The 14,380-nt window shown below is 43.2% G+C and overlaps 1 protein-coding gene across 2 annotated transcripts in view; it reads right to left on the bottom strand.

Moving 5' to 3' along the window:
- Positions 1–14,380, bottom strand: part of LOC126419121 (serine/arginine repetitive matrix protein 2) — a 1,464,442-nt gene that overhangs the window by 707,163 nt on the left and 742,899 nt on the right. For both annotated transcript variants that reach the window (XM_050086231.1, XM_050086224.1), the window contains one exon: positions 4,654–4,823. In XM_050086231.1, the coding sequence (XP_049942188.1) occupies positions 4,654–4,823 (170 nt within the window). The remainder of the gene's footprint in view (positions 1–4,653; positions 4,824–14,380) is intronic.

Raw genomic sequence — 14,380 nt, 5'->3', positions numbered from 1 at the left:
GTAAGGACCGTCTGTTAATTTGTATGCCTTATAAAAGTCAAATTTCTTGATTTTTCATTTGCCCAACGGCTATAATTTTGTACTGTTTAAACTGACTGCAATTGGAAATGTTAGTGAAAGAATCTGCTACACGCAATATTTATTCTTGAGTACTGTGTCTCATAGTCTGTGTTAAAAGGTGTGTCGTTTTCTACGATTGAAGAGACGGTTTCCGGAGATTGTAGTTAATGTACTTTGTTTTACCTGAATCATGGTGCGGGCCCTGGTTGAGTGCATCGCTCCTTTCATGGCGACGTTTTGAAGGAAAATGATTAAATTAAAGATGAAACCCACAATTAGCCGTTTTGATTTAATTATTATTGTTCGCATTACTTTTACGGTATCAGCTATTACTACACAAAACTAGTGCGGACTGCACAACCTTCATTAACCATGTTGGAGATTTTGTCGATACCTTGACACTAGTTCTGTACTTGTTTTACTATTTTACTTGTAATGCTCGTATCTTTCTTGTTATCACGACATTCTGTCCCAAATGTTGATTTAATCAATGTTTTGCACGCACTTCCATGTCGTCCGCCTTTCACTGCTACTGCCAGACTCTTAACTTAGCGTCGCTTTCACCTTGTGTGTCTACTTGCGTCGCACCCTGTTGACAACGACACAACGTGCGCCTTTCACGTCGTCTCACAGAAGTGCAATACTCTTCTGGACAGTCGGTTTTCTTTACGTGCCGGGAAGGTTCCTTTGAAAGGACGCGGTCGATTTTCTTTGCCATCCCTGAAACGATCCGAGCATGTCCTCCGTCTCTAATGACCTCTTTGTCGACGGGACGTTAAACACTTTCTTCCTTCCATCTCTTTACTGTACTTTTGTAACCAAACAGCTACATCAACGGTGTCCTGAGTTCAGGGGTGAATTTGGATATTCATGTACATATAAAGTATGTATTTTATTGAGGTACTTGGCTCGCATGTCAGTAGTTTTGTTATGGTGAGTGAAGGTGAGTAAGAAAGCTAGTAATTTTACGAGATGTCTGTGTATATTGTTATGTAGAAATGTATAAAAATTGGTGCATTGCAGGTATGTGCGTATTTAATGGATGCGTTTTTACACTGAAGCGTCAAAGAAACTGGTACAGGCATGTGTATTCAAATACAGAGATATGTAAACAGACAAGAGTACGGCGTTGGGGGCGGCAACGCCTGTATTAGACAAAAAGTGTCTGGCGCAGTTGTTACACCAGTTACTGATGCTACAGTGTCAGAGTATCAAGATTTAAGTCAGTTTGAACGTGGTGTTACAGTCGGCGCACGAGGCACAGGACACAGCATCTCCGAGGTAGTGATGAAGTGGAGATTTTCGCGTACGACCATTTCACGAGTGTATCGTGAATATCAGGAATCCGATAAAACATCAAATCTCCGACATCGCTACGACCGGAAAAAGTCCCTACATTAACGGTACCAGCGGCGACTGAAGAGAATCGTTCAACGTAAGCGAAGTGCAAACCTTGGCCAAATTGCTGAATATTCCAATTCTGGGCCATCAAAAAGGGTCAGCGTGCGAACAATTCAACGAAACATCATCGAAATGGGCTCTCGGAGCCGAAGGCCCACTCGTGTACCCTTGATGACTACACGATGCAAAGCTTTACGTCTCGCTTGGGCTCGTCAACACCGACATTGGACTGTTGATGACTGGAAACATGATGCCTTGTCGAACGAGTCTCGTTTCAAATTGTATCGAGCAGATGGAAGTCTACGGGTATGGATACTATCTCATGAATCCATGGACTCCGTAGGTCAACAGGTAACTGTTCAAACTGGTAGAGGCTCTGTAATGGTGTGGGGCATGTGCAGCTGGAGTGATATGGGACCCTAATATGTCTAGATACGACTCTGACAGGTGACACGTATGTAAGCATTCTGTCTGATCATCTGCATCCATTCATGTACTTTGTGCATTCCGACGGGCTCGGGCTATTCCAGCAGGATAATGCGACACTTCACACGTCCAGAATTGCTACAGAGTGGATCCTTGAACACTCTTATGAGTTTAAACACTTCCGCTGGCCACCAATCTCCCCAGACATGAACATAATTGAGCACATCTGGGATGCTTTGGACGTGCTGCTAAGAAGAGGTCTCCACCCCCCTCGTAGTCTTACGGATTTATGGACAACCCTGCAGGATTCATCGTGTCAGTTCCCTCCAGCAGTACTTCAGACATTAGTCGAGTCCATGCCACGTCGTGTTGCGGCACTTCTGCGAGCTCGCGTCGCCCTACACGGTATCAGGCAGGTGTACCAGTTTCTTTGGCTCTTCATTGTATTCAAATTTGCATCATATTTCCTAATTATGTTTTAAAAAAGGCATCGATTCATTACATTCGCGTAGAAGTACTGGCACCTAGTACTGTATGTAAGGATTTTGCCACCAGAGCAACACATACCAAGCGTTTCTCCCTTCCATTTTAATGCGTTATGATGCCGCCTAAGATGACAAATTTGTACAATAGTCGATTCAAAAAATGGTTCAGATGGCTCTGAGCACTATGGGACTTAACAGCTGAGGTCACCAGTCCCCTACACTTAGAACTACTTGAACCTAATCAACCTAAGGACATCACACACATCCATGCCCGAGGCAGGATTCGAACCTGTGACCGTAGCGGTCGCGCGGTTCCAGACTGAAGTGCCTAGAACCGCTCGGCCACTACGGCCGGCATAAATGTCTTTCTTAACGAGCAATTATGCTTACTTAATTCTCGTAATGTTCTTCAGTTTACACTTTGTAAAGCAGCCTGTCTTCTTCATCAAGGTTCCAGCTACCTCACGCCAAATTTCATGGGCATCGGTTAAGCGGTTTAGTCGTGAAATCGTAACAGGCGTAATTTATTTCGCATTTATAATATTATAAGGAAGTTTGGATTGGCATGGATTAAACACATTGAGGATTATACAAGCATTTCATTCTAGCTGGTACCAACGGCTGCAATCGCGAATTTAACAAAATTAAACGTGCGTTTGGTTTTATTCACTGGGAGACCCCGGTTGGGACATTCAGGAGCTTGGTGCAAGTCTTTTTATTTGACGCCATTTCGGTGAATTGTACGTCGATGATGATAAAATGACAACGAGGACAAAGTATACATACAGACACGAGGAGAACAAAATAAAAGACTCAGATGCGAATTGAACCCGGGACATCAACGTTAACCTCAGTAACACCAGCTGTTTGTGTAAACCCATCTGTAACAAAGAAATTACAATGGGTGCATGATGCTCAACGGCTAAAATGTGACGGGTTTTTGACTGATATTATTATGAAGTATGGATATGGATTTAAGTTATCCGTGCAGTAATAAAAATGTGAGGTTCGTCGAAGGCCTCAGAGGGCATGGTCGCCTTATGCTCTCTTTCCCTATTCGTAACGGATCCTGTTCCCATCATACCATTTTATGCAGTTGCTGACACTACTCCATATATCTTCGATCGGAAATGCTTACCTCCTTTCTGTTTCATTTCACTGCTTCGTACTGTATCTATATTGCCTGCTTAAAAATAATTATACTGTCTCAAGAGTAAACGTCCTGTTCTGTGGTAACGAATCAAAATGTCCATATCACTAGAAGCAGTCACTAAGATCAGGTACTCCTGACGAAGATGATGCACGTAATTGTCAAAGTTTCGATGCTTACTCTTCTTCAAAGACATACGTGTTGCAGTTCCCTCCGTAATGTTGCTTTTGGAAAGATTTTTGTAGGATCATCACTGAAGTCCCGCAGCAATTCTTGGCTCTTCTGGAAATAATTTTATGTGTTCAAATGTGGTTCAAATGGCTCTGAGCACTATGGGACTTAACATCTGAGGTCATCAGTCCCCTAGAACTTAGAACAGAATATGGACTGGTCGTAAACCAAAATAAGACACAAGTAATGAAGTAGCAGATATCAGGTTAGCGATAAACTTGACATCAAATTTGAGGATCACTTAGAAGGCGAGGTGAAAGAATTCAGCTACTTTTGAAGCAAAATAACGTGTGAGAGACGAATCAAGGAGGATGCAATAAGCAGATTAGCACAGAAAAAAAGAGCAGTCTACTTGTAGACATTAATCTGAGGAAGAAATTTATAAGAATGTTCTTCTGGAGCTCAGCATTGCATTAATGCCAGTCATGGACTGTGGGACAACTGGAAAAGATGAGAATTGAAACATTTAGATGTGATGTTACAGAAGATTGGTTGGACGAGAAATGAGGAGATTCCTGCAGAGTCGGCTAGTAAAAGGACATATAAAAAATTACTGGATAGATAAAGGAACAGGATTACAGGCCGTATGTTAAATCAGGGATTAACTTCCATAGTATTTGGGGGAGCTGTAGGAAGCAAAAACTGTGGAGGTAATATACCGAATAAGAATCGTCGCTACACCAATATGAAAAATGGACGCTCTGAACACTATGCTGCACTCCCCAAGTATTTGGGCTTCACTGCACGTGTTCAACACCAGACAAGGCTACGCTTCTCGTGTTCTTGGGCTCCACTTCACCTGTTCGACAACATCTGCAGACGAGGTTACCATTAGCTTCGACACGGTAGGAGACTCATTGTCACGGTGAGCTCACGACAGGGGAGTGAGGGCGTACCGACCTCAGTCTGCTGGTGCTCCTCCTTCTCGGTGTCCTCGGTGGTGGAGGTGGTGACGATGGGCCCCGAGTCCTCCACCACCTTGCCGCCCTCCAGCACCACCTGCCGCTTGACGCGCGTCTCGATCTGACGGCGCGTCGTCAGCTCCGTCTTCTTCTTCGTCACCCATTCCTCTGCAACAAACACACGACTCCGTTACTCGGACTGTATGCTTCGTTGGTTAATATGTTACATGTTATCCATTTGTAGAATTGAAATCAGTCTTTTATCCTTTATTTTATGACCGGTTTCGTTCTATGATATCATCACCACCATCAGATACGCCTAGGAAAAAAAACCGAAAAGATTGGTTGGTTGGTTGTTTTGGGGAAGGAGACCAGACAGCGAGGTCATCAGTCTCATCGGATTAGGGAAGGACGGGGAAGGAAGTCGGTCGTGCCCTTTGAAAGGAACCATCCCGGCATTTGCCTGGAGCGATTTAGGGAAATCACGGAAAACCTAAATCAGGATGGCTGGACGAAACCGAAAAGAGTGTGCAAACTTATCAGTGAGGCCATGATGTCGTACAACAGTGTTGGTAGTAGAATTACTGTACATCACTTGAGAAGCAGCTAAAAGGCCACATACCTGTCTTCCTAAAGTAGTAAACAAAAGTTGTAAAAACATAATAATAGTAACGTGTAGAGTAGGTTCGCCGTTAGCATTTCTTGCAGTTGTAGCGCAACCAGCTGAAGGGGCTTTGGTGCTGGGTGTCGCTTTCTGCACACGTAGTTTACAATTGTGTGTTAAAAAAAGTAGTGATAGGGTTATTAATATTCTGTACATCTGAATATAACTTGAATTAACAGTGAAACAAAAACGAAGCTAGAAGAGATACGCAAAATACTAGTTATAATTTTAAAATGCCAGCTCTCAAATAGGCGCTTACGACATGCCCAGTATACTCGTATTAGAAAGTGGGTTAGGAACTGCATGCCAAACAACCCAGAAGGCGCGAAAAATACGGCGTCGCCGATATCAGACGACACTGCACTCCACAACGACCAGTGAGGACGTAGGTCGCGTGTAGCTGGGGGAAAAATTAAAGGCATTTGGTTCAGAAATATAACATATGCAAGGGTTATTTGAGTCGGCCAAGTAAAGAAAAATAGGCATTGCCTATCAATAAATTCCGAACAAGGCCTTAGTAACCATCAGTTCAACACGTAAACAAAAGAAGGCTTTCTATCAAAGGAGCACAGTGATTGTCGAATTGCATACTATGAACTTCCTTTATATCTCACGCTTAATCTCATTCTATGGCAAAATCAATTTCGAGATCTGCCTGATTGGTTATCTTACGATACTATTGGTCACGTTTGGTATGTGGCGAACAAACCATTCATTGTGAGCGTTGTAACGCCCATGACAGACAGCATCTGACCTACACAGTTCTCAAACTTCTTAGCAGATTCAAACAATATGCCACACCGGGATTCGAACCTCAGACGTTTGCCATTCGCGGTCTACTGTACGCCGAAACCGGTAAAGATTGTGTCACAGAATGAGATCGCCTTTGAAGTAAAACAATGACGCAGACCGGGACTCGAAACTCGGACGTTTGCCATTCGCGGTCTACTGTATGACAAAATCGGTAAAGATTGTGTCACAGAATGAGACTGCCTCTGTAATAAACATAACTTTAATAAGTCATGGTTGCAGAATACTGACTGGAATTATTGGTAGAAGAATGAGAATATTGGAAGAAGCTGACCTCGGGAAAAGTTAGCTTGGTTTCCGGGGAAATGTTGGAGAACAACACGCATCCACGACTTACCTTAAAACTGAAATTCTGAAGGTAGCAAGCCTAAAAAAGTGGGAGCGATTGGTTTCCTACAACTTATACAGCAACGTGGCCTTAATACAAGGATATGAAGGACATAAAAGGGAAGCACTACGGAAAGAGAGAGGGTTGTAGGCTAACCTCGATATTACTCAATCTCAACACTGAGCAAGAAGGAAAAGGGACGAAAAACAAATTTTGAGAAAAGTCGCAAAGAAATTTGCTAGCAGATTAAAACTGGGTGGCAAATCGAGATTCGGAACGTTTGCCTTTCGCGGGCAAGAGCTCGGATGTTTATCACCAGCGCACGCTCCACTGCAGAGACAAAAATTTCATTCTGGAAAATCTACGAGGTTTGCTGAAATATTGTAATTATGTAACAGAAAACAAAGGGCTTGGAAGGTCAGTTGAAGAGAATAGATAGTTTGTTGAAAACATGTTATAAGATTATCATTAAAAAAAAGTAGCAAAAAATGTTAATGGCTTGTCGAGAAAGGGCATTATCGCGTTTCCGAGTTTTATAGTAAGTGTGACTTTACGCCAGTAGTTTTGGTTATAGCAAGCAGGAATTGTGTCATTCGTAGCCTGCTGTGCAATGATTTAGTCCATCCTGGTGACATGGCACGATGTCAGTTTCAGCTGAGAACTGATAGTTGGAGGAAATAAAAGTTTAAAAAATCCAACCTGGTTGGGTTTATTAAAATGGAAACAAAAACTTTTGTTTTCTGCGAAGCTGATGTATTTGGACTGCTGACCTTCATACCATTTAACTCGTGAGTTGCTTACAGCGATTGCACATTGTTGCAAGGTAAGAGACTTCTATATTTCGAGCCCAATTGTCGGATACTAAAAATTTATCTGACAACGGGGACACTATGACGCAGTGATCACTTGTGCCAGAGTTGTCCTTTTCAAACCTCTTCTCGCGGGATAGTGCGATTATGGCGATCAAAAACAGTTTCACTAATACAGCAGTGCAGAGAGATGACATGTGTCTGCTGATTAATAATCCATTAATCGCCATTGGCGCAACCGCGTAGTGCAGCAGGATCGTGTGTGTCGAAAAGACCTGCAGAGAGGCATTTTTGTTTTCTAGAGTGTGGTTTAAAAATTTGAAGAAAATGAATCAAGAATTTTTAGAGATTTTGAAGAACATTAAGCTACGTTTTGTCTCTGTACATGGTGATTCAGCTGCCCCTACCAATAGGTTTTATGCAACCCGCACCGCCTTCGAAAACCACGCGCAAAATTTCCGTTTTCTCTCGCTCGGTGCTTGCAACCTGTTGGTCCTACGGAAGAAAATGAAAACGACCTTTTTCGCTGTAGGCCACTATTTTCGTGCCAGTCAAGAGAAACGCGTCTGAAGGTCACTTTTGTTCGTTTATCTTCAATAATTCCAAAACTTCGGCCTCTAGCGAAAATGTATCCCAGTACAAACTACATTAATTTTTCTACAAAAATGTCCTGTTCATTTTTCTTGTAGAACTAATAGTTTGCGCGTAGAGAGTGGAAGAATATGAAAATCTTTTGCATGGTATTTGAAGGTGCTGCGGGTTGCATAAAACCCATGGGTAGGGGTAGCTCAGTCCCTGTGTATAGTAGCACAGTATAGCTATGTAATCCTAAATTGCAGCACTACATTCGTAAGAAAAGAAGTGCAATTTAGGTCAACAGTTATTATAGCCACGTAAGACAGTCTTTCTCTCCTGACATAAACTGCTCTTTGAAGGGCATAAAGAATATGCCTTGTTTCTATTGCGATACGCTTCAAATCGAGCAATCCCGAATGCTCTTATTGGAGCAAAACCAAACAGCTTCTTACGCTCCTCGCAGCGGCAGATAGCGGCGGTGTACGGCGGGAGTAATTACGGACGCTCCGTAGTACGAGGATTAAGGACTCCGGTGTGTTACGACTGTAATTAAGTTTGCGCAACTAGTTGTAACTGCTGGCGGTAGAGCCTGGACGTGGCTAACGGTGCGTGGAGAGGGTAGCAACACGCGGGGTCCGTCCACTCCACACAGCGCCGAGGTCTTCCATGCCGGAAGGGCGGAGCAGCTAGCGGCATCGAGCGGCGAGAACTATAAACAACGGCGCACGATGAACAGCGCCATAAAAGCCGGCAAACGTGCCGCCCTCTGAGGCTCGGCCGCCAGCTGCACGAAATACGTCCGTGTCGGCGAGTCCAGCAGCGGAAAGTACGCCGGGCGCGAGAGAGTGGGGAGGCGAAGAGGCCGCCGTTGCACAGTGGGGCTCCGCCGTTCTACATCTCCATCTGCACCTCAATCTTCAGTGATGTCTACATCTATACATTACAAACTAATGTGAAGTGCATGGCAAAGGATACTTCCCGCTGTGTCACATTAAGGATTCTTCCAGTCACATACTCTCACGGATTACAGAAGAATGGAGAAACTGATAGAAGCCGGCCGTGGCGGCCGTGCGGTTCTAGGCACTTCAGTCCGGAACCGCGTGACTGCTACGGTCGCAGGTTCGAATCCTGCCTCAGGCAGGATTTTCACAATATATATAAATGACCTAGTAGATAATGTCGGAAGTCCCATGCGGCTTTTCGCGGATGATGCTGTAGTATACAGAGAAGTTGCAGCATTAGAAAATTGTAGCGAAATGCAGGAAGATCTGCAGCGGATAGGCACTTGGTGCAGGGAGTGGCAACTGACCCTTAACATAGACAAATGTAATGTATTGCGAATACATAGAAAGAAGGATCCTTTATTGTATGATTATATGATAGCGGAACAAACTCTGGTAGCAGTTACTTCTGTAAAATATCTGGGAGTATGCGTGCGGAACGATTTGAAGAGGAATGATCATTATAAAATTAATTGTTGGTAAGGCGGGTACCAGGTTGAGATTCATTGGGAGAGTGCTTAGAAAATGTAGTCCATCAACAAAGGAGGTGGCTTACAAAACACTCGTTCGACCTATACTTGAGTATTGCTAATCAGTGTGGGATCCGTACCAGATCGGGTTGACGGAGGAGATAGAGAAGATCCAAAGAAGAGCGGCGCGTTTCGTCACAGGGTTATTTGGTAACCGTGATAGCGTTACGGAGATGTTTAACAAACTCAAGTGGCAGGCTCTGCAAGAGAGGCGCTCTGCATCGCGGTGTAGCTTCCTCGCCAGGTTTCGAGAGGGTGCGTTTCTGGATGAGGTATCGAATATATTGCTTCCCCCTACTTATACCTCCCGAGGAGATCACGAATGTAAAATTAGAGACATTAGAGCGCGCACGGAGGCTTTCAGGCAGTCGTTCTTCCCGCGAACCATACGCGACTGGAACAGGAAAGGGAGGTAATGACAGTGGCACGTAAAGTGCCCTCCGCCACACACCGTTGGGTGGCTTGCGGAGAATAAATGTAGACGTAGGTCTAGATGTAGGCATGGATGTGTGTAATGTCCTTAGGTTAGTTAGGTTTAAGTAGTTCTAAGTTCTAGGGGACTGATGACTTCAGATGTTGAGTCCCATAGTGCTCAGAGCCATTTTTGAAACTGATAGAAGCCGAGCGCGGGGAAGATCCGTTTGGGTTCCGGAGAAATGTACGACAGACAGTGTACGTATAGCTAAACTATTACACTACCGGCCATTAAAATTGCTACAGCTGATGTCAGATAAGGAGACGGGAAAGGTGTTTCTAATAACATGTATGACCATCATAAATTAAGAGATGAAGATTCAGGGAGCATTTGAATCGTGATATAGCAGAGAATTAAAAATTAAGTGGGCAGGTAATGTTGCAAGGGAAGAAGTACGACATGTATTTCTTTTAAAGTAAGTGCCATTCTAAAATAGAAATAAAACAAGTAGACTTTCCTTAGCAGTTTTATTTTTATATGAAAACCTGTACTTTAGTCTACTCTTCAACGTAACTCCCACCATTATTAAGACACTCGTCGTATCATATAACCAGCTAGTGAACACCATCCTTGTTGATATCTGCCATCTGATTAGGCCACCACTGTAATACTGTCGTTTTGACATGTTCATTGCCGTCATGGCGCTGACCACCCAGATGCTTGTTCAAATACAGGAACATGTGATAGTCACTGGAGACTATATCGGATGATCAAGCTGTTACCAGCCAAATGATCTGATCAGCTCTTGGGCTCGATCGGGCGGGTGGTTGGTTGGTTGGTTTGGGGAAGGAGACCAGACAGCGTGGTCATCGGTCTCATCGGATTAGGGAAGGATGGGGAAGGAAGTCGGCCGTGCCCTTTCAGAGGAACCATCCCGGCATTTGCCTGGAGTGATTTAGGGAAATCACGGAAAACCTAAATCAGGATGGCCGGACGCGGGATTGAACCGTCGTCCTTCCGAATGCGAGTCCAGTGTCTAACCACTGCGCCACCTCGCTCGGTCGGCCGGGTGGTTTGGGGCATGCATTAACTACTCAGCATGCCAGGACTTTTGTTTTGGATTGCACAGAACCGTTCTTTTAAGGTCTCACAGCAGATCGTATAATTTATGGTGTCGCCACAAAACAAAAAATCCACTAGCAACAACCGCTTCTTGCCCCAAAGAATGGTACACCTCATTTTCCAGAGTGAAATTGTTTGCATGAAATTCACTCCCTTGGGTGATGTTGAAAGCTGCCATTCTGTGAGTTAACGCTTTGAGCGAGGTGTAACGTAAGCCATTCACGTTTCTTCGCCTGTGACAATTTGCCTTAAAAATTCGTCACCTTGTACACTGTACTGCTCAAGGAGAGTCAAAGAATTGGCTAAACATTTGCTTTTGTGCACCTCAGTCAGCATTTTCGATGACCAGGCGAGCATAACTTTCGAAAATTTAAACGTTTCATAGCAATTCCACAAAGTACACATTTTGACACTCCAGGAAACTCAGCACATAGCGTCGAAGTCGTAAAGCGTTGTTCTCTCTCTCTCTTTTTTTCATCAGCTTTCTACACCAAATCGTCAGTAATGACTGAAGGTCGCTCATTTCGTTCCTCGTCATTCACTTTCGTATGGCCAGCTTCAAAAGCTCATCTATTCCCTGCATTCCCATCGCTCATAATGTTTCTTCAATACACTTCAGTCACCTGACATTCAATTTCAGTCGCTTTCACACCTTTACCACTAAGAAAACAAATCACAGCACGTATTTCACAGTCGACAGAGTTCTCAGTCGGAGGGGGCATTTTAAACACAAACAAACGTAAACACGACGAATGACTCTGTAATGGCGTCTATGGCTTGCCAACAGAGTGCAGTATACAGCGCGCATGCGCCAAATGCCAACTGCAGCGCTGCAGCGGTGGAATTTCAAAACGATACTTACCTCAAAAACACGTCTCGCATTAAAAAGAGTAGATGAAGAAGTATGTTTATGGAAGGGCTTTATGTAACGTCCCAAGTAGACGGATTTTTTCTACTATACGGTGGTAATAATGCAAAGACATGAGTGGAGCAGCCTTTAACTGCGATATCAATAATTTCCAACGATGTTTAAAAATACCTCACTCAGCTGTGTTTGAACAAATTGAGATTCTTACAAAATATTAAACCGCTCTCTGGCATTCTGAGTACGGTAATAGACACATCCGCGTATTCAGGTTCTGGGTGATACATTATTGTTATGGAGAAGCACTTATCTTCCATCAAATAAACAACGTGACTGTATACAGTTTGACTTGTTAAATGAAATACTGTACTATTGATGAATTTCTATAGCCGTAAAGTCTTAGCACAAGCAAAGAACGGGACTTGATCGGTGGTTTCCTGCCAAGAAGACAATAACGAGAATGATAAAGAGGTAAGACTTTCATTACTTTCGACTCAAGTCCGACTGCTTTCATTGGGTGTGATTCCAGAGCCCCCAACAATGAGTAAAATGAGACTTGACAGATGAAGGGACGGCTACTACATAATCCAAGAATAGATGACTTGGCGTTGGAACCAGTAGAGGCAGATAACGTCTAGGATACGGAATACAAATAACAGAGGATGTACAGTGTTGTAGTTACAAAAAAAAAAAAACAAAAAAAAACAAAAAAAAAAATGGTTCAAATGGCTCTGAGCACTATAGGACCGAACATGTATGGTCATCAGTCCCCTAGAACTTAGAACTACTTAAACCTAACTAACCTAAGGACATCACACAACACCCAGTCATCACGAGGCAGAGAAAATCCCTGACCCCGCCGGGAATCGAACCCGGGCGTGGGAAGCGAGAACGCTACCGCACGACCACGAGCTGCGGACTGTTGTAGTTACAGAGAGATAAAAAAGATACGCATGCAGTTCATTACTTGAACAATGAAGAGACAACAGATGTAGATTTCCTTCAGGTTTTGTGAATACGTGCGTCATAGATATCAACGCTAATTTTCGTCAGATAATGAAATGTATATGTACAGCTTCAATGCTACAAAATTATCCGAAAAGAATAGAGTTTCCGAGCGTTAAATAACTTCCTGGACCAAAGGATAGTATGTTGTTTCAGAACATCAACAACTGTGCAACGACGCTTCCTTTGAAAAGTAATACTGTACTCGCCATGAATGGCTGAAAATGGCCGGCAAAGGTTTTCGCTGATTGTATTCCTTTCAAACGTTGAAGCCGTTAGTGGTTGTAGCTATCTCCGTTATCGTTTTAATCGAGGATCAACAGAAAGTGGGTCTGCTGAGACTGGATATTGGAACTAAAAGGAAAAGACCTATCAGATGTGTTTCGCCAATTTAAATCACTTACTTTCTACTCCCGGTCGACTTTCGTTTTTGCCTGGCAACATGTGAGGTTAAGGCTCTCCCTCGGTCGCAGATGGCTTTCGAATACCGGTCTGACTGAGCGCTTCTGACCTAGGACGGGCACCGGGCTCGTCTCGTTTAGGGAAATCTCTCCATTCTCCCTATCGATTTGTTGACTGGTAGGCTACGATTTGTCGACCTAGAGAAAGCTTTCTTCGCCAATGTAAAGTGATGCAAGATGTTTGAAATACTGGTAGGTGCACGTCATAGGGAAAGACGAGTAATATATGATATGCCCTCATTTATTCGTTGCTTACTTCATTCTTAGTATCCAATGGATCTCATCAACAAGGAGAACGTCCAGCAGTGGCAAGGTATACAGTAACAAAGGGTAAGAAAACCAACAAACTTAATCGTTATACTATATCAACGAAATGCATCATTATACTATTAAAGTCCATTCATGATTTTTCTAGCGAAATTTAATGAACTAAATAAAGAAGAACGCTGTTATTTTGAAACCAATTGCTACTTCCTACTGTTTATCTGATATTGATAGATTAATATTTACTTGATTACATTAGTATTTTTCAAAGAAATTTTTTCAATCATCTGTAAATAATGAGTCCTGTTGATAGTATAATACTGTTTACCATACAACTTTACACCGAACAATGCTACTTGCTACGTTGCTAATAGGACTTCTAAGTTCCTGAATCTAGGTAACCAGGTTTATTTTATTTATCGTATGACATGCCAGCAGAATGTACACAAAATTTGTCATTACAATGCAAAGGAATACATATACAAATATATTTAAAATAATGAACTAGTGAATGTAATATTTCAAGTACATGCAAGTGGTCAACGTGATATTAAATACAGAAATATGACATGTATCAAGCGAGACTAGTAGCTGTTGGTTACACATCGATGTCCAGGTCTTGGATCCACTTCATAGCTCGAGGTGTGGCTTCTATGTCCTCTTCTGATCCACTGAATTTCTTAATAGGGCACACTTTCATGATGTGGACCAGAGTTTGCTTGGGTGCTCCACAGTCACAGCTTGGGTTGTCTACGAATCCCCATTTATAGAGCGTGGGCTTGAATCTAGTGTGGCCACTTCGGATACGGTTGAGCTAAACCCAGTCTTTCCTAGCAAAGGCGAACCCTTTTAGTGCTTTTGAGGGGTCAGTTACA

Source organism: Schistocerca serialis, chromosome 1 (genome assembly GCF_023864345.2).
Source record: "Schistocerca serialis cubense isolate TAMUIC-IGC-003099 chromosome 1, iqSchSeri2.2, whole genome shotgun sequence".
Lineage (NCBI taxonomy): Eukaryota > Metazoa > Arthropoda > Insecta > Orthoptera > Acrididae > Schistocerca > Schistocerca serialis.
Note: the sequence above shows the minus strand (reverse complement) of the source record. Positions and strands in the feature narration are given on the sequence as shown.